The sequence below is a fragment of the Lepidochelys kempii genome, chromosome 26 (genome assembly GCF_965140285.1).
Source record: "Lepidochelys kempii isolate rLepKem1 chromosome 26, rLepKem1.hap1, whole genome shotgun sequence".
Taxonomy (NCBI): Eukaryota; Metazoa; Chordata; order Testudines; family Cheloniidae; genus Lepidochelys; species Lepidochelys kempii.
The window spans coordinates 14,201,395-14,222,501 of NC_136405.1; the positions used below are offsets into that span (position 1 = coordinate 14,201,395).

Genomic DNA, 21,107 nt, shown 5'->3' on the forward strand with positions numbered 1-21,107 from the left:
TAGACAAACATGGAAGCAGGAGTGGGGAATCCGATGCAGACAGGAGCTCCTAGTAGTCAGTATTTCTCTCGCTCACTGTGCTGGGCCAGCCAAGATGGTTTTTTCCCAGTGTGTTTTTTATTTTAACAATAATCTCAGCGGTGAAGAAGATATATGGTGTGCGTTGGCACCTCTGCAAGATCATCAATAAAGTCAGACAATACCATTTAGTCAATGCTCTCAACAGCTCCGGCGGGGAAACATGGGCAGAAGCGAACAGCTATTAAAGTTATGAAGCAAGGAGATTTTCTCCCGAGCAAAGAAAAGAAGCCGGTTAACAAAGGAGAGGATGGCGGGGGCATTTTGGGATCAAGCCCTCTGGGCAAGGGGAGCCAGGAAAATATTCCAACACAGATAGCACTGGTGATTCCAGCCAAACTGGCCCATTCCTTCTCCTGGTCATTGCACGGTTTGGCTTTAGAGACAGAGGAAAGACTGCCGAACTGTAAGCCACAGGCGCGTCAACCTGCAGGTGACTAAGCAGGGTACAGCTGGACTCTCCCTTCCATTAGGGATCTCTGCATTTAGGAGCAGCAATCAGGGCCTGGTGTAGTCCACGGCCATGGCGTCTGCTGCAGAACCATGCTCCAGAACCTAAGCTTTTATGATTAGTCTTTAATTACACGTGCAAGTACTGTTTTTTCCCACAGCACCCCTGCCTCATTCGGCAGGATGGACGGTGCTCACTTACTGAGCAGCTAACCAATATTTCGTTTTATCTCTACCGTCCAGGCCCTATTTACGGCACACGGGTCAAACCCTGCTCAGAAGGCAAAATTCTTAATTTCCTCCTGGACGTTTCTATGGCGCTCCTCACTCCAGTAGCTGAAGGCTCCACAGACACTAATGAACTGAACTTCACGTGTGTGCACGCATGGGGCATTATCCCCATTTTACAGGAGGGGGGAACTGAGGCACAGAGAGATTAAGGACAAGAGTGTCCATTCGTTACAGGTGCCCAATTTGAGGTGTCTATGGCACGAAAGGAGTAGGCATTATAGAGCACGTCATACGTGCCAAGCACAGCTCCCAACGACTTCAGTTGCAGCTGTGAGTGCTCAGGACTCCTGCGAATCAGACCCCAGCATCTCAAGTCGGGCACCTGGAAGATGAGGAACACAGGCAGTGACCTGCAGTGAAAAGCTGGGAGTAAGTGACTTGCCCAGCCTCACATAGGAATGCTGTGGCAGGGGCAGGGATTAATTCATCTCTACAAGGCAGCGTTCAACTGCCAAAACCACAAGGCCAGGCTTTATTCCTGCAGTCGCCTGCTCCACTCACTACACATCTTCCAATTTCTGCAAGAAGTGAGGCAGGGGTCCTAAACCGTTTTCTTTCTGAGGCCCCCCACCACCACCACCACGCTATACAACTCTATGGCCCAGCGGGGGTGGGGAGGACCTCGGGCATAGGCGTCATTTGACTTCTATTTTGGGGGGACAGAGGCTAGCGGGGCTCGAGCCAGCTCTGCACGGTGGGGTGCAGAGAGGGAGTGTCACCTCCACCCCCTGACTCACTTAAGCAGGCCACCCAGCCTGTCTGGGTTGAGGGGTGGGTAACCAAAAGTTATAACTCAAAGGTGGAGGGGCTTAGCTCAAAAAAGTTTGAAAACAGTTTAGGGTGCAGGCAGGGGGGTAACAAGAGGCTGTGTGCAGACAGGGGGTAGTTCAAGGTGCAGGGAGGGCATAGCTGGGGCTGTGGGCGGGCAGGGGGGTACTCAGGGTGCAGAGAGGGGGTAGCTTAGGGTGTAGGGAGAGGGGTATTAGGGGCTGTGTGCTGGGAGGGTTCCCCTGGGGTCCCTGTTCCCAGAGGGGTCTGCCAGCCACGGAGCTCCTACCAGCTGCCTCTGTGGGAGCACAGGGGGCTGGGAGCTGAGGAGCAGCTTGAACCCGGGACACCAGCAGGAGACAAGGGAACGCTGCGGCTGCCTGCTCCATGGCACCAGCTTCCCGCCTCCAACCTGGCCAGGGGATGGGGAGAGGAGATGGGGGGTGGAGCTGCCCCAGGACTGCTGTGCTCTTGCGCTGCAGGTTTTTTTTTGGGGGGGGGGGCAGGGGGGAGGGGGAGAAATGCCCTCCATGTTCCCAACTCTGCCCATGGGCTCAGGGCTTCTGCCCAACGGGGAGCTCCGGGGCTCTGGGATTCAGCCCCAGGCCGGTCAGCTTCAGTCCCTGACTTCAACCCTGCAGGGGGCGCTGGGTTTCGGCCGCAGTGCCCTGCAGACCCCTTGAAAGGGCTCACGGACCCCCGACTGAGCACCCCTGCCACAGGCAACAGATTCATAAAAAAAAAAGGAGGGAGTTTTGCCCTTGGGTTCAAAGGGAGGAGCGTACCCTTCCTACACAATCCTAAACCATTCCCGGAGCACTGTCCCATCCTGTCAACTGAATGAAGCCGGGACCTGTGGGAAGAGAGAGCACGTCCTCATGTATTGAAGACTATCATAATGCAGACACACGAGGGGGCTCAACCGTCCCGCAAACCGCAGCACACACGGCCCAAAAGATGGGTTTTGCAATTCCACAGTTGGGGCAGTAACAAGAGAAGTGAATCTTATTGCAAAGAGAAATCCTGACCTGTCTGCACTGTTCATTTCCCTATTGAATTCAATGCAAATCAGAACCTTCGCACATTGATTCTTAGACCCTAAGGCCAGAAGGGACCATTGTGACCGCCTAAGTCTGACTCCTGTATAACAGACCATGGGACTTCCCTGAAGCTGCTCCAGGACTTCCAGCTGATGGCTGAATTCAGCACTTTGGGGTCCCAGAAACCCTGAGTCTTTCTGCAGGACTGAGGGCCAGATTGCTGCTGAGCGTAGAGCCAGCCCTTTATGTGTCTAGAGTGCCTTTCAACCAGAGGGGCCCCAGAGCCCCTTACGGGCTGTAAGAAGAGTCATTCACCTGTGGTTGAAATGGAGGGAGACCGCAGCAGCTGAGCTGGTTTATAAGGGGGAACCAGCACAGCACCTTCTAGAACTGGAGCTTCATTTTGCCCCCCTAAAGGTCCTGAAGTTGCCAGAGTGGATATTGAGGGGCTGCAGGAGTTAACCCCTCCTGGTGTGAACGTATTATTGCTAGAACACAGTGTGCTCAGAGCTGTACAAAGCAATGAGGCGGCCAGGGAAAGGACCTGGACTGTAAGTAAGGGAAAGCAATAGACACAGGGACCCAGATCCTCAAAGGTATTGAGGTGCCTAACTTCCCCTGGCTTCAAGGGGACTTAGGCACCTTACCTTTGAGGATCTGAGGGACCAGTCACCAGGAATTCAGGTAAGACTCTTGCTGAGAGGAACGAGATGTAAGCTGAACAGATGGAGCAGAGCGGGGAAGCCTGGTCAGGCTGGATGAGGGAAGAGGTTCCAAGCACAGGGGACGGATGACGGGACGAGATTGGAGATGAGATAAGAATGAGGCCTTGGACACAGGAATAAAACTGACTGAAGGGAGCGAAGTACTGAGGAGGCAAAACATGACTCCGAGAAGCCTGATGCTGATGTGGATTCTGTCTGTCTCAGCCGAAAGACAGCACACCAGCCCACTGCCCCGTGAAGGGACACAAGGTTGATGTCAGCTCAGGAGGGCAGAGCACCACTTCCTTGCACCAGTCCCTGCAGCAGAGCGCCTCTCCCAGGGGCACCGGGGTCAGCACCCACTATCCCAAGAACCAGGGGGTTTACCGTAGGTGGGAGGTTTCCCATCAAGTATTGACTGGGCTCCACTCTTGGTTAGCTTGTTGCAGTGGTCCAGATCCTGCAAGACCAGCTGTGTTGGGATATGAACAGGAGGGAGGAAGCAAAAGGCTTTTTAAAAATAACATCCCAGGGGGAGGGAGAGAACAAGGTAGGAAGGGGAACAAATTACAGGGCTGAAGTACTAAATGCCAACTTCACTTCAGCTCCAGCTAGAGAAGAATGTCAGTAATGAGCAATCAGGTAGCACAGAAGGAGGTGAGCAGCTAAACGAGAGAAGCAGCAGAATTGTTCAAGAGCAAGTGAGGGAATATCTGGAGGGTGGGGAGCCTGCTTAAAAATCAGCAGGCTCCCGCGGAAGCTACTCAGGACTTTAAAGGAACTAACGTGGCGCTGTTGCCAACTGCTCATGGAAGGCAGGAGAGGTGTCGGGGCAGTTTTCGATAGGGGATCACGGGAGATCTAGGGAAGTGGAGATCAATTATTAACATTGCCCCCGTAGCTCCCTGGGTGCTACGCAGACGAGTGCTTTCATAGCTCTTCTAGGCAGGACTTTGTAACCAATCCAAACAGCCTGGCTAGCGAACATTTGGGGACGGGGCGGGAGGGGACGTGTTGTGCATGACACCGAGCACAGGTTTCTAAAAACAGCTCGTGCAAATCTATTTTAATCTCACTGTTTGACAAGCTAACTGGTGTAATGGAGAAGGGGAACGCAGAGGAGATTATACACAGGACCAGGAGTTTGCAAAGGCACTTCACACAGTGTCACATGACAGTCACAGAGAAACGAGAAAGATACAGGCTAGCTAGGATCGCAAAGCTGGAGAGACGATAAAAATTGAGCTTAGGTGTTTGTAGAGCACTGGTCCAGCTACCATCCAAGCACTAAGAGGCGTCAGGAAACGGTAAGGGGTAGAGAATTAGGTTGGGAAATTACAGCCATTGGATTTCTTCCTTTGCTGGACCAGGACTCTAAAGGGTTTCACAAACATGCTGGAGAAGAGGATGGAAAATACATTGATCTTTAGTCCAGTCACCTGCAAACTGGATATAATTAAACAAGACACTGCAGTGGTGCTCCTTTTAGGCGGAGAAGAATAAAGGGAGCATTGAGGAGGATAAACGCAGAGGGAACCAGTATAAGAAACAGAAGGATGAAATGGTTAAACAGGTGGACCGTGGCAGTGATTATAGGACAGTGGACTATAGGACAGTGAAACAGAGAGGTGTACAGGAAAGCAGCTAGGATGGGATGGATGGATTACAAGGGAAATTAACTCCATTAGCCCTGTTTGTATTTACTAATAAGCAGGAGAAAATAGGGAAAAGAAATGTTGAATAAGAAGAGCAGGGTAAGGCAGAGAGATGGTGCAGGATGGGGTGAGGAAGCTGGAAGTGAAATGAGGAACATGCAGCAGGGAGCTAGAAGGTACAGAAAAGGGAGCTGGAGAAGCAGACGAGGAGACACCCTGTGTAATCAAAGAGATGCAGGGCATGGGGAGCACTGCAACCCTTTGCTTATATACTTACCTGGCGCACCATGAGAGGGGCATGGCAGGGTCCATGGGCTAAGGGAAAGTACATACCTACAGCCTGGAAAACTGAGGCTGCAGGGAGATGAGATTGTGGAAGATAAAGGGAGCCTGCACAGGAGAGAGACGAAATCTCTCCAACTAAGATATTTCAGGATTTCAACTGAAAAGAAATCAGTCTGAACAGCAGACTGACCCACTCAGTACAGCCAGACCGCTGGAAGCGGAGCAGACATCACCACCCTGAATAGGCAGATGGCCCTAGCCTCAGTTATGGTCTGGCTAGAATGGCTGAGACACTAGAAGCCACCTGAGAGACAGAGCAGGTGAGGTCAGATCTTTTATTGGACCAAATGTTGTTGGTGACAGACATGAGCTTTTGAGCTCACACACCTTGTCTCTTTAATAGCCTGGGACCAACCTGGCTACAACAACACTGCCTCCAACTCAAAGCCATCTTTCTTACCAATCTTGTCCCTGCTCCCAACGTCTGCAAGAGGGAAATGGCTGCTGTGAGCCTGAGTGCACACAGAACCAGCTCTGCGCGTGGGGCTCCACTGATGTGTGCTCACCTCAGACAGCATGCTGTGCATCTGTTTGTTTTCTGTGCGGCGGGCAATTGCGCGTCACTGAGCTCAGTAACTCCTAACCCTTTCCCCACAATGAGCCCACAGAGCAGCGCTGAGGAGAAGGCTGGACTATTGCTGCCAATGCGCCAGCTGGGGGAACGCTGCAAAGATCCCCCACAAAGGGTCACTTGACATGTTATGAGTTTGCTTTGGCTGCTCTCGCTTCCTGTGAGCGCGGCTGTGACAGAGTGAGTTTGGCCAGCACGAACATCTGTGAAATAAAACTTCAGAGTGCGATGCTGTGAATTCACCACCACCGTCTTTTAAATGGACAAGTGCTGCAGAAGGACGAGCTTGTGTGCTCAACCAATCGCAATCCAGAAACAATACCAGGCGGTTTACCTAACCCATACAGCTCACGTACCAAATGCTCGCAGGGAGCTGTGTGCAAGCAAAAGTTACACCAATTCATTAACAAATGGTTGAATTGCAAACAATGAATGAATCCGAGGAACCAGCAGACCACTCGTGTCTATTCTGTGAGCAGCAAAGGAGACAGTCCTGCTTGAGAATTACTCACTAGTCTCCAATTACGTTCAAGTGTAATTTCATCTACCGCCTTTTTGCCCTGAACCCCACACCCCCACCATCAATATGTTAGAAGACAGCTGGAGATTCTCACAATCCTCCATCGTTTTCACTCACATATGGCCTGAACCAGCTTGTTCAAGACAATGAAAGACTCTCTTCGACTCCAACAGGAGCTGGAGAAGGCCCTTGATCTTATCTCACCACCTTGCTCTCCCCTTCCTCCTCCAAATCACTGTTATTTAACACACACAAGTCCCCTTACTGACCTGGGAACTCCCATGACTAACCTTTGCACAATCTGCAAAGCTCCTACAGAATGTCTTTGTTTCTTATTTGTTTTCCTTATTCATCTAGTAGGGACCTTATTAAAACCTTTTTTGGAAAATCGAAGTAAATTGCATCGCTGTTATCTGCTACTTTAACCTTCTCCAAAGACATGACAGGTTAGAAGATAGGGTTCTCTCTCACAGAGGCCATCCAAGAGTTATACAATTCTTTAGTTAGATTTCCAGTTTTCCTAGCACTACCTATCACAGGGTTTTATACAGCTGCCCATCACTGTAGTCTCAGAGGGCCTTCCGCGTAACACCATCAGCAACAGTGCTCTCCCTAGTGGATGTCATGGTACTGAGGTGTCTCCTCAGCCTTCCAGCTGACTGCTTACCATTTCCCATTACCTCCTTGGGAAGGGAGGTATCCCTCTAGTAACCCAAAATCTGGTGGTGCAATGGAGCAGTCCTCTCCCCCAGACTGCAGGAAGCTATATGGAGACTCAAGAAAGGGGCTTTTTGTCCATCTGTGCAACATCATCTGCTATTCCTGATGTCAGAGCCGGCCACACTTTGTACATTTCCTCCCAGAGAGGAGCACAGCCAGGCCCAAAGGAAGGTCACTTGCTCTCCTTGCAGAAAGATTTAACATTGCCACTTGCTACTACTTGAGTAACAAGATTAACTACAACAACATGGTCCCTTCAAACAGATTTCTTTATAACTCTGGGACACTCCTTCCCTATGCAGCCCCCTCTGTGCCAGAGCCTGAGCCTAGGGGTGGCCACAGACCCTTCTTCCATCTTATTCCTACACCTTCAATGCAACCTGGCCCGCTCTCCTCTAGAAGCCTCGCGTCTAAAGACTCACTGGATGCGAGGACATCAATGGCAAGAAGTGGCCAGTTCCTTCATTTATCCTTGTAATAGCTCAGCACGTGTGCGAGGATGGTCCACGCTGAGGGCATTTCACAGCAGTGGGATGCCTACATTGGAACAGCACCATGACTGGCATCGGGGCTTTTTTTTGACTAATTTCCACTACATAGCAGGGGGGACTTAGGAGGACCAGCTGGTCAGATGTGGCTGCAACACTTGCTGGTTCCCATCCATGAGGAGGAGAAGCCATGGGAGACCTCCCTCAGTCAGCTGGCTCTGAGCCAATGATTACACCCCAGGTGCTGCAGCCAGTCAGTATCGGAGACAGCCGGTGCGTGCGGAAGTAGGGCACTGATACTAGCTGCTCCAAGTGTCCCCATCCAGGCTTCACTGAGCAGCTTTTTTACCTTGGGCAGAGAGGGCCAATAACATCCCACCCCACCACAACTTCTGCTGGATCAAGATCAGCGGTGGGAAAGCAATTTTTTTAAATGGGCATTTGCACCCACTCCACCCTAGGCTCTCCCCAGGCTAACAATGGTTTTCAACGGCCATTGAAAAGGACAGCTCTTGTCACTCCACACAGGCTAGCACTGCCAGCAAAGTCACCAGCTCCAGAACAGTCTGCAAGAATCAGTCCTACAAACTATATCCGTAACAGTAAGAAGGACACTCAACACTGGCTCCCCTGCCCCTAAGCGCCCTACCCCACCTCCCTCTCCTGCCCCCAACCCCCCTCTCCAGCCTCTATGCCATCTCCTGACCCCAGCCCTCCACCCCCAACCCTCCCTCCTCTCCTAAGCCCCAACCAATCAAAAATGAGGAAATTAATAAAGTGTAAACAAACCAGTGCAAACCCCTCCCCCTAGCAGAGTTTTGACCCCAGAAGGAGACATGCCAGAGACTCCATGAAATCCACTAGGCATTTGGTTATTTCTATGGATTTTATGAGGAAGGTGCCCAGATATTACAGCCATGGGCAGCCAGATAAAAGCCTAAGCAAGACAGGGCTGACAAAACTGCCAGGTGGCCAGGGCCCTGGGGATCCTCTTCTGGACGAGGCTGCTGCAGGCTGGGAAGCAAGACAGTTGAGGCCACCGTGGTGACGTTTGGGCACTGACTGCTGGTACTCACTGGAAATGTGACAACAATGTGAAGTTCTCCTTTTAATCAGCTGCCAGTTGGTTAAATCTGCAGAATTGCCCAGTTAACACTCTAGAAATAAAGGGGAGGAGCTCAGAGCACCCGGATTAGCAGGGACTACGGCTCCCACCACTTGTGCCAACCAATGCTCAATTCTAATAAGTATCAGCATAATGCCACAACTGTGCACGGCATGTCAGAGGTTAAGGCAGGGGAGAGACACAGACCCTGCCTCAAAGAACTTCTAGTCTAAATAAGATGACACAGGACAGGGGAGAGACAGAGAGAGGGGAGGGTTGGAAGGAATCACGTGACACACATTACAGAACTGTTGGATCATGCACACACGTTTAAGTGGTAACTGAGGTAGGGCAAGACAGGAGTAAACAGCAGAGGGGAGAGCCAGCAGGATTCAAGGAGGGATCTGAAGGAGGAGAACGAGGAGGGATGGGGTTCCAGGCACAGGAAAGGAGAGACGCACCCAACACGGTGAGCAGAGCGAGCAGAGCTCAGGAGCAAGAGGGGAGAGACAGCAAAAGCTAGGGCACAGGGGTGGGGAGTTCGAACTTGCTGTAGGAAGAGCCATGCAGCCAGTGAAGGGATGTGGTGGGGACTGGAAACATGAGTCATTTGCAGAGGGAGGCAAGGGATCAATTCAGCATTTGGTTGGTAGAGCCAAATCAGGCCCCTTGATTTGGCAAAGGCTTCTACCACCCTGGCTTTGCAGATTGCTGCTTCTTGGTCAAAGGGCAAGGACACAAAGCCAACGTGCGTGTGCTCCTGCTCTCCCGCTGAGTGACTTTGAGAAGGGGGTGCCCAAAAGAGGCAGCTCTTACCAAGATGCACTTCGCTGGTTCCAGACTCCACAGGGAACTCTCCGTGTTGATCTTGTGGGTGAGTCTCCCTTCCATGAGGACACGCTGGCTGCTCCCCTCCAGCACAGCCACACGAATTGAGCTGCTGCTGAGATCCACAGACACCTGGAAGTAGAGAGACAAGGAAATCAAAAGGGCCATTCCCTCCTGCTTTCTCCCCCATGTTTGCTGGGGCGGGGAAGGGGGTCGAGTGCACTCATTGGGGATGAGAGGAAAGCAATCAGATCTTTATATAGCAGGGAGGCAGGGAATCCTGCCACAGCTTGAGGGAGATGGAAAACCATGTATATGGAGTCATTTACTCTACTGGGGACTTCTTCGTGTGCCCTTTGCTATTGCTGCATGCCTCACCAGCTTTGAGAACAGGGGAATGAGGAGGGTTCTGCGAAGGGTTCCACAGGGTTGAAGTGTGTCTCCCTCTCTCCCTGAATTCTTCACTCTTGTGCTTCACACTGCTAAAGACAAAGCGTACTTGCTGGGTTTGCAGGGGAGACAGCTTGGCATGTGCTTTAACGTCGACACCTGCAACTGCTGGAGATTCCAGCATCAACCCAAAGAACAGCATGAAAATTGTGATCTTGGGTTGATTCTACGCCTCCTGCTGCATTTGTGGTAGGCTCGGAGAGCATGTGGGTCACGGGGGTGGGGGCAGAACATGCCTATGGCATGCTGCCCTGCTACAGCACAGATTAGGACAGGGCAGGAAATGGAAGCAAGGAGACAGCGCTGACGGCAAAGTCAAGAAAGGTTTTATTCCTGGCATGCCCTCTTCAGGAATGAGGCCAGGTCCCTCACACAGCAGCAGCGCTGCCATATGGGAGACCCTGACCAGACCTGCTGTGGAGGGGACATGCTTCTTGGAGACAACTGCTGGCTTGGTTCATGAAGTGGTGTTACTTTCAGTCTCAAAAGAGACCATCTGTTCTTTCTTCTGCAGCCTCAAGCTGCAGTCACTGAAGAAAGGGATCTGGGGGAGCCCTGCTCTCCCTCGAAAACAACAAAGGGTGCACTAACATATTCAGGAAAGGGAACTGCCCCATCTTTCAAATACTGCCTTAGCGCTGAGGCAAGGGAGTTACTGCTAGATTTGCCTGCACACTCTCCCAGAGTTCCCCCAGATTCTGCTCTGCAGTTCTCATCTGAAATGTTATTACATTATCCATTACCTAGGTGATTTCTAGTGACTCAGTGCGGGCAGGGGATAGACTAAAGCTGCTCCAGTCAGGGACTGCACCACAATTGCATTTGATAGATGCCACAGAGATAAAACAAAAAAATGAGCCACTTCTGACAGGTTCCTTGGAGACCTGGAGAGGAGCTGAGAACACCCAGTACACACAATGGAGGGGGAAACAGAGAAAGCAAGAGCCACTAAGCTTAAACACTGTTCAACCCGGACTGTGCAAGAGGGCTGTATCTAAAATACCCAAGTGTGAGCTGACTGGAGTCTCTAAATCAAACAAAAGGCCCATTGAGAGGAGCCCAAATAGAAATTCAGGAACAAAGGAGAAGGGGTGGGAGAACTGGATGGCTTAGGGGACTGGTAACGGCACCAAGTCTCCTGGTTCGATCCAGCCCAGGACAGACATGACTGGAAGTAAATTTCTATCTGACAGAGGTTTGTGGGCCTTTGTGAACAGAGCTCAGGGAATCCACATCCCACATAGCCCCTCAGAGAGGCCTCTCCACAGAGCCAGCTTCCTATTTCATCCCTGGAGATGGGCCCCGCCAAGGCAGGCCAAAAGGCTTTTGGAAGAGGGTTGTGAAGAGAGCCCGGCTGCTGCTCCATGGACGGAGGGTTTTAGCTTGGCCCCTTTCATTCGTAACTCTCAGAGTTGAGGGAAGACAGGACCGTCAGAGGTTTAACCACAGGCAGCTTCTAAGCAGAATTAGTGCTGCAGGCTACTGCTACCGCAGCATGGCCTAGAAAAAACCGGCAGCCTCCAAAGGGGAGGTCAGTGATTTAGCCACAGTTCAGCAAACAAATGAATCCTTAAACAAGCCTGCAATCCCTTTAGTATGAGGTGGCTAAAAGAGAAGCCACTTGAGGCTGGATGTACTTCCCCAAGTGACCTCTTAGGAACAACGAGACACGGGGCAGTAACTTGGCCAGGATAAGTGTGCCCAGGACCTGAGAAGTTTACAGCAACATTTCAAAGAAGATCAGATTCAGGAAGATGCCAGGAGGTGGTGAGCATGCCAGGAAAGGAATATTACATTTAATAAAGTCAATGGAGTATGGCTTCTCGTTTTTGAAATGACACCTATTAGAGACTATAGGGCAGGGAACAGCTCGGGGAAGAGTTTGCTGAGATTGTGGAGAGACCAGAGCAGATGGAGAGGCATTCCAAGCTGATCTGTTAAGTGCTATGGCACCAGGATTCCCCGGACGGATGTGACTTACTGTTTCATTGCGGGAGCTCTGGATCTATAAGCACTCCTGGGCTAAAGACAAGAGAGACCCTGATACAACACAATTAGGCTCCAAGAATAGGAACATTTATTGAAAATTTCTTCTCTCCCAGTTCAGATCCATTAACCAATGGGCTCTCAGCCTGAATATATATAGCCAAACCAGACCTGTCAGTCACTGATATGGAAGGGTTTGGCCAACCACGCCAAAGAATGGACAAGTTGAGACTGTTTCCATAGCACAGGATAAGGTGGACTGACATTTCCGAACAAGCAATGACCTGAGTTCCAACAGCAGAGCACACCACCATGAACTAATCAATGAGCCAAACAGGCCAAATAAATACTCTAAACAAGGGAGGGTTGGATCTGTAGACCTTGGAACGTAGAGAAAGGAAATTTTCAATAAATCAGAATAAGTTTTCCGATTCTACTAGTCCCACAGATCCTTTAACGAAGGGGATTTTTACAGCGCTACACCTTCAGGGAGGGTTCTGAGCAAACAGAACTACAGGGGGTTAAATTCCTTCTCCACTCCTGGGATGTCACAATGGGGCACAACCTCCTACCAAAGGCAGCACCTGCTGAGGCTTAGTGTGAGGGCTGCTACCGCTCTCAGAGAGCGGGCTTTGATGCTGGTTGCTGGACAGAGACTCTCTGACGTCTCGGCCTCATGGATGCACCATTTTAACCATCTTCAAACAGCAGATTTTGATACTTTTTCCTTTTAGATGCCAGGTGGTGAAGAATAAACAGAGCATTGAACTTGGGACTCCTGCGTGCAGTGGATGTAGATCTTGAGGGCTCTAGACCAGCTGTTCTCTTGGGCAAGATGGCTTTGGACAAAACAGGGAGAACAATTTTCTAGGCTCAATGAGTTAATTTTTGGGATACAGCCCAAGTCGTTCAAAGAACCACCCCACCGCTGTGGAATGTGCAGCGGCGTTCCTCAGTAGATCAGGCCCTACAGTCTCATGCCTTCTGGGCAGAGGTGATAGCTACCATGGAGGCCACCTTGATGGAAAAGAAATACATGATTACATTCCTGAAGGGCTTGCAGCCCCACCTCCCAGCTATTTCAATGCTTAGCCAAAACCGGCCCCTGGATTCAGAGAAGCTGGCTAAACTGCAGCCAAGCAAGACTGAAGCAACGTTGGTGGGAAGAAGTTGTGATTTTAAGATCCCCCACTGCTGAATGCATCAGCCCTTCAGACTGTTAAACTGGCCTGGAGCCTCGGGGCCCTTTTTAGCTCCTCTGGGCTATTGGATGTCCAAGGAGCCGCAGAAATGCCACACCTGCACCTGCGATGGGCCAGTTGATCGGGCCCCATCCAAACACACACACTCTTGGCCACAATGACTCATGCACTTGGAGACTTCCAGGCTTGATGATTGCAATTCATATCCAGAATGACACCACATGCCCTGAGGAAGCTCCAACAAACACAGAACACAGCAACCAATCTGCTTAGCAATTCAGGTCACCGTGATCTCATCACCTCATGGCTCTGCTCTGTGCAGTTGCGCCCCATTAAATATAGAGAGCGATTCAAGGTCTCTGTCCCTGATGCTCAAAGTCCCCCATGAGATTGCCCTAACTGCCCCTGCCCCCACCATCACAACTTCCCACGACAACTCCATTCCACTGGAGTCACGAAAGATGGGACCCAAGAGTGCGGGAGACAGAACTTTCATCGGAGCTGCGCTGAGACTATGAAACTAACTCCCACAAGAGAGCATAACGACTGTGGGCCTTGCTGAGTTCAGAACTCAGCTCTTCCATGTCGCTTTCAGCCCCAATAATTTCTTCGCGCACAAATACACCCACATACACCCGCACCAAGCAAGCAAGCAAACAAAAAAAACCTATGAACTAATCCAGCTAATTCTCCTACAGGCTGGGAAGGAAGAAAGATTGTCATTGTTATTTCTATGTTCAAGTTCTGGGGAGGCACGCATACTAATGGGATGGGGGGTCCTACAAGCAATCAGAGTTCAAGATGAGAGAGAGGAACCTTTACCCTCCCAGTCTCCTGCTGCTGCTCCTCCAGGGACAGCTACATTTAAGCTTGCCTGAGCCAAAATGCCATAGTAACCATCCTAAATCAAAAGTTAATCATGTTTAAAATGAGATTTTAAATCATCTTTGGTGCTGGGCACTAGTTCGCAGCCAAGGAAGGCCAGTGAAGTGCATTTTAATCTCACTTTACTTGGGCTTTTTTGCTTCAAGGTAGCAAAAGAATAAGCTTATTTGTAGAATGTGGGTGAACACTTCCAGTTTGTAAGATGTCGTCATTCACAAATTCTATGTCCATTTACTTTCAAATTTGGTAGAAAAATTCTACTTTGACCCCTGACCTAGCCTACCATTTTTGACGTAGATATGGACATTTTTGTGGATTTTAGAGTGGGTCAAGATCTGGTTTAAATGAAAACTCAGCTGCAACCTTAGCTGTGTCGTTGCTTCCATGACACGGGAAGAGGGGGTGACATTACCATGTGCGTGAACTGCTTCGCTACAGCGCTCGTGGCACCTCCTGCTACTGACGAGAGAAGTACATGCTAGAAACCCACCACTGATGAGTCAGATGTTACTGTCACCTCTGAACAGCTGGGGTCAGCCACAGCTCAGCTCACAGCCACACAGCTCACAGACTGGTGGCCTCACTCCAACGCTCCCAGGGCCTTTGCCCACATCAGGGAATGTGGAGGCGCTGCAGGTTAGAAAGATCTGCAGTTTCTGTGCCGTGGGACCAGGACTGGATGAGAAGACACGAGTGGTGTCACTTCCTGTTTCCCTCCCCCAGCCAACCCCTTCTTGACCCTGCAAAATGCTGCTTTTACATTGTGAGGCTCCTGAGGAGGAAAGGACTGAACCTGAGAGTTTCCATGCCTATCCCCAGGACACCCCTTCCTGCAGCAGAGGGCCATGCCTGTGTTCACACACATGCTGCCTTGCCTTGCCCAGAACTCCTGCCTCCCATCTAAACCTCGGCACGGCGCTGTGGAAAAGCCTGTAGAGCAAGCTGCACGAGCAACTCCATCCAGCACCAAGTGCCATAATCTATATCCTCTTCCGAAAGTGACAGAACACTTGGAAACATTCATTAAGATTCAACCCTCCCTGGGGTAGATGATGGCGAAAACAGAGATTACTTGACCCACCACTGAAATGCAGCCACTTCTGCAGTGGGGCCAGGCCAGCTGTTTAACAGCATGCGGCATCACTACACAATTGTGTAGGACAATAAATGAAGAGATCTCAAATCCAGTTGAAACTGCAGGGGTGTTTAGAGAGGAAGAAGAGGTGGTGGAATCTAGACAGGACGCTGGGGCTTACACCTTGACCCTTGCAATAAATGCCTTGGGAATGTTAAGGAACACCAGTCATCGGGAGCTCAGTTTTACATCTCATTTGAAGGACAGCACATTCAGCCACACTACACTTCCTGCATTGTGCTGGGGAATTGACTCAGAACTAGCTCACAGGGAAGACCACGCTTAACAAGCCACCAACACCACTCCTACAGATCCTCGGTGGTCTCCCATTCACCTTGATCCTGCTTAGTTTATGAGATCTGAAGAGAACATGGCACAAGACGGGAGCATCTGTGAGCAGGTCATGTTGGGCTTTCCTGATCACGATCTAGCCAACCAGCTCTGGGAGAGACAGACCATCTTTAATCCAGTTCAGTTTCCTGATTACCAAGATTAGTCTCTGCAGTGGAATTGGGCTGACATCTGGCAAATGTATTTGCATGCAGGGAAAGGAGAAGTAATGTAAACTGAGCTAAAAAATAACATGAAGTGACTACATCAGCCATTAAACTCTGCTGCCAGGGACCGCAGGATCACCCCCAAGGTCATGCTGGGATGTTCTTTAAAAGGAAAGGCGGGGAAAAAGAAAAAGAAAAGAACGACAAGCCAGAGTTTTATTTATGCCCCTCTTTCTTCTAAGCAGAGTGAACACTAACCCTTTCCTCTCTCTCTGCTGTCCCTTCTCTAGCTGCCAGCGGCCTTCAGCTCACGGTGCAAAAGGGGGTTGGAGGATCCATCAGAATGAAGGATGCCTCTGCAGTGCACCCATGCAGTACCAGAGTTCAGGACCTCCCATGCGAGGACGCCGCTCCTTCAAGCGGGTGCCACTGTATGCAAACAGCACTATGCTTTCAAGTCAGGCCCAGAACTTCACCAGCCTGAAGGCTGTTCCCAAAGAGGAAAAGCCCCTCACTGCAAAACAAGGTAGAAGCAGGTTTTGTTTTCCCAGACCTAGCAAGAAATGGTTCTGGTTCATTTTAGAGACCCTGTAGAAAAAGGGTGTCTTGGGTGCCCCCTGCTGGCCCCACAGCAGCAGTTAATCACATTCTCCCTAGGTCTGCGCTGCCACTGTCAATTATGCTGATGCACCAAACAAAGCTATTTTGGATACGGAGCTATGTAGGCTGAAGCTGGTGAACAAAACCGACTGTGCTCATTTCAGCTGCCCTGAAAACAGAGGGGAAGGAAAAAAAAAACAACGTATTTCCCAAATGGAAAAATACAAAGTCAATGGGGGCCTCTTTAAAGGCTTCTAGGACAACGAAAGTAAAAATAAACCTCTGGCTCGAACAGCCAGTCTGCGCACCCCTCTCTGAACCCACTCCCACCAATAAGATCACAGAGTGGGACAAACCGAAAAGGCGTGTGATTTACATTGGCTACCCAAACCCACTGTCCAGCCCAGCAATGAGATGCTCATAGGGCAGCGGGAGAGAAGAGAGTGCAGGAAACGTGGAGGAGAAAGGGCCGCTCCAGCTACCTGGAGATTTTCCTGCAGGTACAAGCTAATAGAAGAGTCACTCACCAATGGGTCTCTGCCAGGAAAAAAAAAAAATCTCCATCCACCCGACAATATTGTCAGATCAACTCAAATTCAAAAAGGGCCGCGCTTCCCCACACGCGCTAACCGAGCAGGGGAGAACAGGGGAGGGGGCCCGGATGGTCAAAGGGATCTGCCTCATCCTATCTCAAAGGGATCTGCCTCATTCAATAAAACCCTTGCGAGTCTGAGGAAAACAGCCTGGGGTGAAATGAAGCGGGCCACTCTGCCGCATGCCTCAGCTGTAGTCATATAAGCTGCACTTGTTTGAATCCACCCTGCAGGCAGCTCTCTTACAGCAGCACAAAATAAAGCTACAGAGCAGTGACCCACGGGGCAGCCTGAGAGGAATGGGAACCTCGTGCGGGACAACCTGGCCTTTGCTTACACCAGTTTGGATACCATCTTTCCTTAGGAAGCCTCTTGGAGGCAAGGTCTGGGTTTCAGTGTGTGTGTATATAATGTAGCCTGCCAGGGAAGAGTCATTCAGAGGCAGCATCTGGGTTTCAAGTGAGGAGGAGTGGAGAAGAAAGAGGAAATATGTCACGTATTCCTCCAGGGAAGCTAGGCAGCGTCTGGGGTCTGCAGAGGTATGGCACTTAAAGGGAATCAAGCAAGTTTGGGGTGCCCCCAGCCTGCGCACGCCTGCTCCATCACCGTTCGGCATCACTTTGCAGGCAGTTAGAGCTGCTCAGAAGCAACACACAGACAGGCTGGGGCGCTGAGGGGGATCTCGTCACTGGCTGATAGCCCTGGCACTCATTACCTGCCTGCCTTTCATGATGTGCTTGGGGACTGGCACTTTAATCTCCAGGTCGCTGTAGTCTTGGGACCAGGTGTAGTTCTCTCGCACGGCTCCATTGTAACTGTCAGGGTTGGTCTGGAACTGCTCCTGCCTCCTGAGGGGAAAGAGCGAGATGCTAGGTGTCAAGTGGCTCGGCACGCGGAGAGTCGGAAACACCAGGACACGCTGGGCGAGGCAGATGGAGGGTGCTGTGCCTGTAATCGGCTACCTGGAGGCAGAGCAAGGAGCACCGAAGAGCGACTTGACAGGCACTCTGCTGCCCATGCCCTGGGATCTCTCTTCGCTGGGGACACCTGCTAAAGGAACAGGTTTGAAACAGCTCCAGGCTCCTACAGGCCCTTCCCCAGCCCCAGGACCCCTTGTACAGAGAGAGGGGTGTCACCGGCCTTGCCAGTTTGCTGCTTATTAATGGCCCAGGTAGCCTCAATATCTCTAATACCCATGTTTGTGTCAGAAACGCCCGTGGCCAGCCTAGGGAGGAATGACTGTAAACGTGCAAAGGGATCAGCATGCAGTTGCATCCAGGCGTGCTGAGCCCCTCCATCTCCAACCTCCACGCAGCCTCCAGACAAAGACTATTACCTGCCAAGGCGTGTCTAGCCTGACCCAGTGACCTCAGCACACGTGGGAACATGACAACCCGATGAGGAGAGAGGAACTGGTGAACGGAGGCAAACTGGGGTTTTCTAAGGAATATTCAGATTTCCTTTTGCTACTTAAAAGGTGCCAAACTGGATGAATCCAGCGACAAGGGAGACACGACAATGGTGGACACGTGCTGCTGTCCTTTAGCATAGCCTTCCTGACCTGCCGCCACTTGACGGAGTGATACAGAAGAAGCCACCATGTCCATACAGCCTACCTGCCTGCCTTGGCCAGACCAGAGAGAGGCGCTCACAGAGGTAGCTGGCGAGAAGAAAGCAGATTGGACAGTACGATGACAGCTGGAAAGAGAAGGTGGGCTATAGCCAATGCGTGGCTGATGGAGGCTACAGTTAGAACCCCTCCCCCGAAACATGACGACAGTCTCGCCCCTTTAAACATTTCTCCTCTGTGTTACTCAAAGAGGAACTGCAAAATAAAAGTGAAGAATGAGGGAAACCCACCCAGAATCCAGAGACCCCATGCACCAGCTTTGACTCACTTTTTAACATTGTTTCTTGGTATCCCTGGGCTCAGTGATGATATCCCAGAATGCTTCACTCTGACATAATGAATGCCATAGATTGCAAAAAAGGCACCTGGTATTTGCGGTTTTGTGTTCTAAGATCATTTTGCTGAGCCAGGAAGTACCAGAAGGAGAATTCCACAGAGGGAGAAAGAGGATTTTTAAAATTAATGGGATCTGGGTTTTTTCTACCTGATTTCCTGCCCCCCTCCACCCACCTCCGCGCCTGGGTTAGACAGACAGGAGCTTCGGAATCAGAATCTGGACTACCGTCAGGTCTTATTTTTCTTTTGCATTCACCTTAAAAAAACCTCAAACAACCCTAAAGCTAACTGCCATTTGAGGAAATCCGCGTTTAGGAAGTAAACATTAACTGCCTTGACTCTGATGGGTTTCTAACTTAGAGACGATTGCAGGATTTGTGTAGTAAGACGCTTGAGGAGTTGTCATAGTTTGATCTAACAGCTTTGTTGTGTGGTGGTTTTTTTTAAGAACTGGTGCATTAGAGGAGCATTTTCGGACCTGTAGCTCAGCATTACCTGTCTAAATGGACACTGGTACATTTAAAAAATTCCCACTGACAATTGAAACAATTCAAGATTCTGATAAGCCCCCTTTAAACAATGTGGAAACAATTATTTACCTAAATTCCTTTATAAAATATTGATTTGCAAAAGGCGTTTTCTGTTCCCCTGTGATATTTGCAAGGGTCTATCCAGCAGGGAAGAGTGGCAGCACCGAATATGCTTGAACGCACCCTCTCCTTCCTCACTGGGCACAGGCCTGTTGGCTGACATCTCTGCTTCAGTTTTGCAGCTGTTATTACTGGTAAACACCCTTTTGCAAGGTCTGAAGGGCACAATATGTATGCACACAAGCCCTCGACCCCAGGCAAAAGCAGAGCAGGCTCTGGACTGACCACACAGCGGTGAGATCAGCTCAGGCGTAAGACTGGACACGTAACTGGCCAACAAAACAGTGAAAGTAACTCCTCGCAAAGGAGTTACCAGTGCATAAGGGGAACACGCGAACGAAAAAAACCCAATTGTTTTCATAGCTATAGGAATCTTACTGAGTATTTATAACAGTAATCCATAGAATTTCCAGCTGGAAATGGGATTCCTAACTTGTAAACATCCCTGTAAATCACTGTCAGAATAAAACCGCTTTCATTTTAATCTCACAGGAAGGTTGTGTGTTTTTTTTTTTTTTAAACAATCGTTTCTAAACATAGCTGCAGCGCTAACAAAAGTCTGAGATATTTTAAAATGTTTTGACATGTACCTAGTCTTCGATCCTGATTAATATAAACATGGGCTGCAGTGAGTTATGTAACAGGTAATGTAACAGGCCCGCAAGACGGCCCACCCAAGGGACCTATCCCCCATGCACGCACCCACGCACTGCTAGGCCTTCAACCAACCAAGTGTGGGTGGCTTCCAGCAGAACTGCATGCTGAAGATTATATAAGACACACAGATTTTAATTAAATTAGGGGTTTGGGTTTTTTTAAATAGAGAGTTAAAGGGGTAAAATACAAGATTTCACCAGCCTTATTAAAGCACCTTTTTTGGCAGGTGATTTGGAAACTGCTTGCTGAAATTAACAAACGAGAGCACCAGACCCACAAGGCAGCAGCTGAAGTGTCTGAGCTCTGCAAGCTCAGCGGCTAGCTGCTATGTCCTGTCCCTGTGGAAATGGACCAGCGCAGAGATTTAAGGAGGGTATTGAAACACTTTGACAAAGTTTGATTTGCCTGGTGTTCGCCCATTGGGCCTCCGTTTCCACGGAGACGGGGTTGGCATGGCAGCAGAGAACCAGTGTTCTTGCTGGTTGGTTCTAGCTGCCAGCTTCCAAAACCACCCACAGATTTCAGGAACCAAAAGCACTGGGGGACAAATAGAAAACGAACGCGCAGGGGAAGATTTCAGACGCCCCACAACACCCTCGCCCACGACCGCAGCGTCATCTCGGGAGGGCAAACTGGCTAATGATTTCCAAGCCACGTGATCTCTTCAGATACCTGCACAGCTTGAATAAAACAAGATCACTTCCAACTCAGGGTCCTGATGTCAGCAGCAGCTATTGCTACAGACGCGACTCTGGACGGTCATGTTGCCATGCAAGCAGAATGCCTCAATAGAACGGTCTGAAAAAGCACTTTATGGTTACACCACACCCCCACATGCTTCATGGGGAGAGGAAGGATGATCAGGTGGTTAGGATGTTAGCTTGCGCTGTTGGAGAGCCAGGTTCAATTCCCCTGCTCTGCCA

General features: G+C 50.2%; 1 protein-coding gene across 1 annotated transcript in view; it reads right to left on the reverse strand.

Annotated features, from left to right (window-relative positions):
- The window catches only part of NUDCD3 (NudC domain containing 3), a 61,961-nt gene that overhangs the window by 8,558 nt on the left and 32,296 nt on the right, over window positions 1–21,107 (reverse strand). The window contains exons 3-4 of the mRNA XM_073324770.2: window positions 17,627–17,759; window positions 9,552–9,695 (exon numbers count right to left, since the gene is read on the reverse strand). Of these exons, the coding sequence (XP_073180871.1) occupies window positions 9,552–9,695; window positions 17,627–17,759 (277 nt within the window). The remainder of the gene's footprint in view (window positions 1–9,551; window positions 9,696–17,626; window positions 17,760–21,107) is intronic.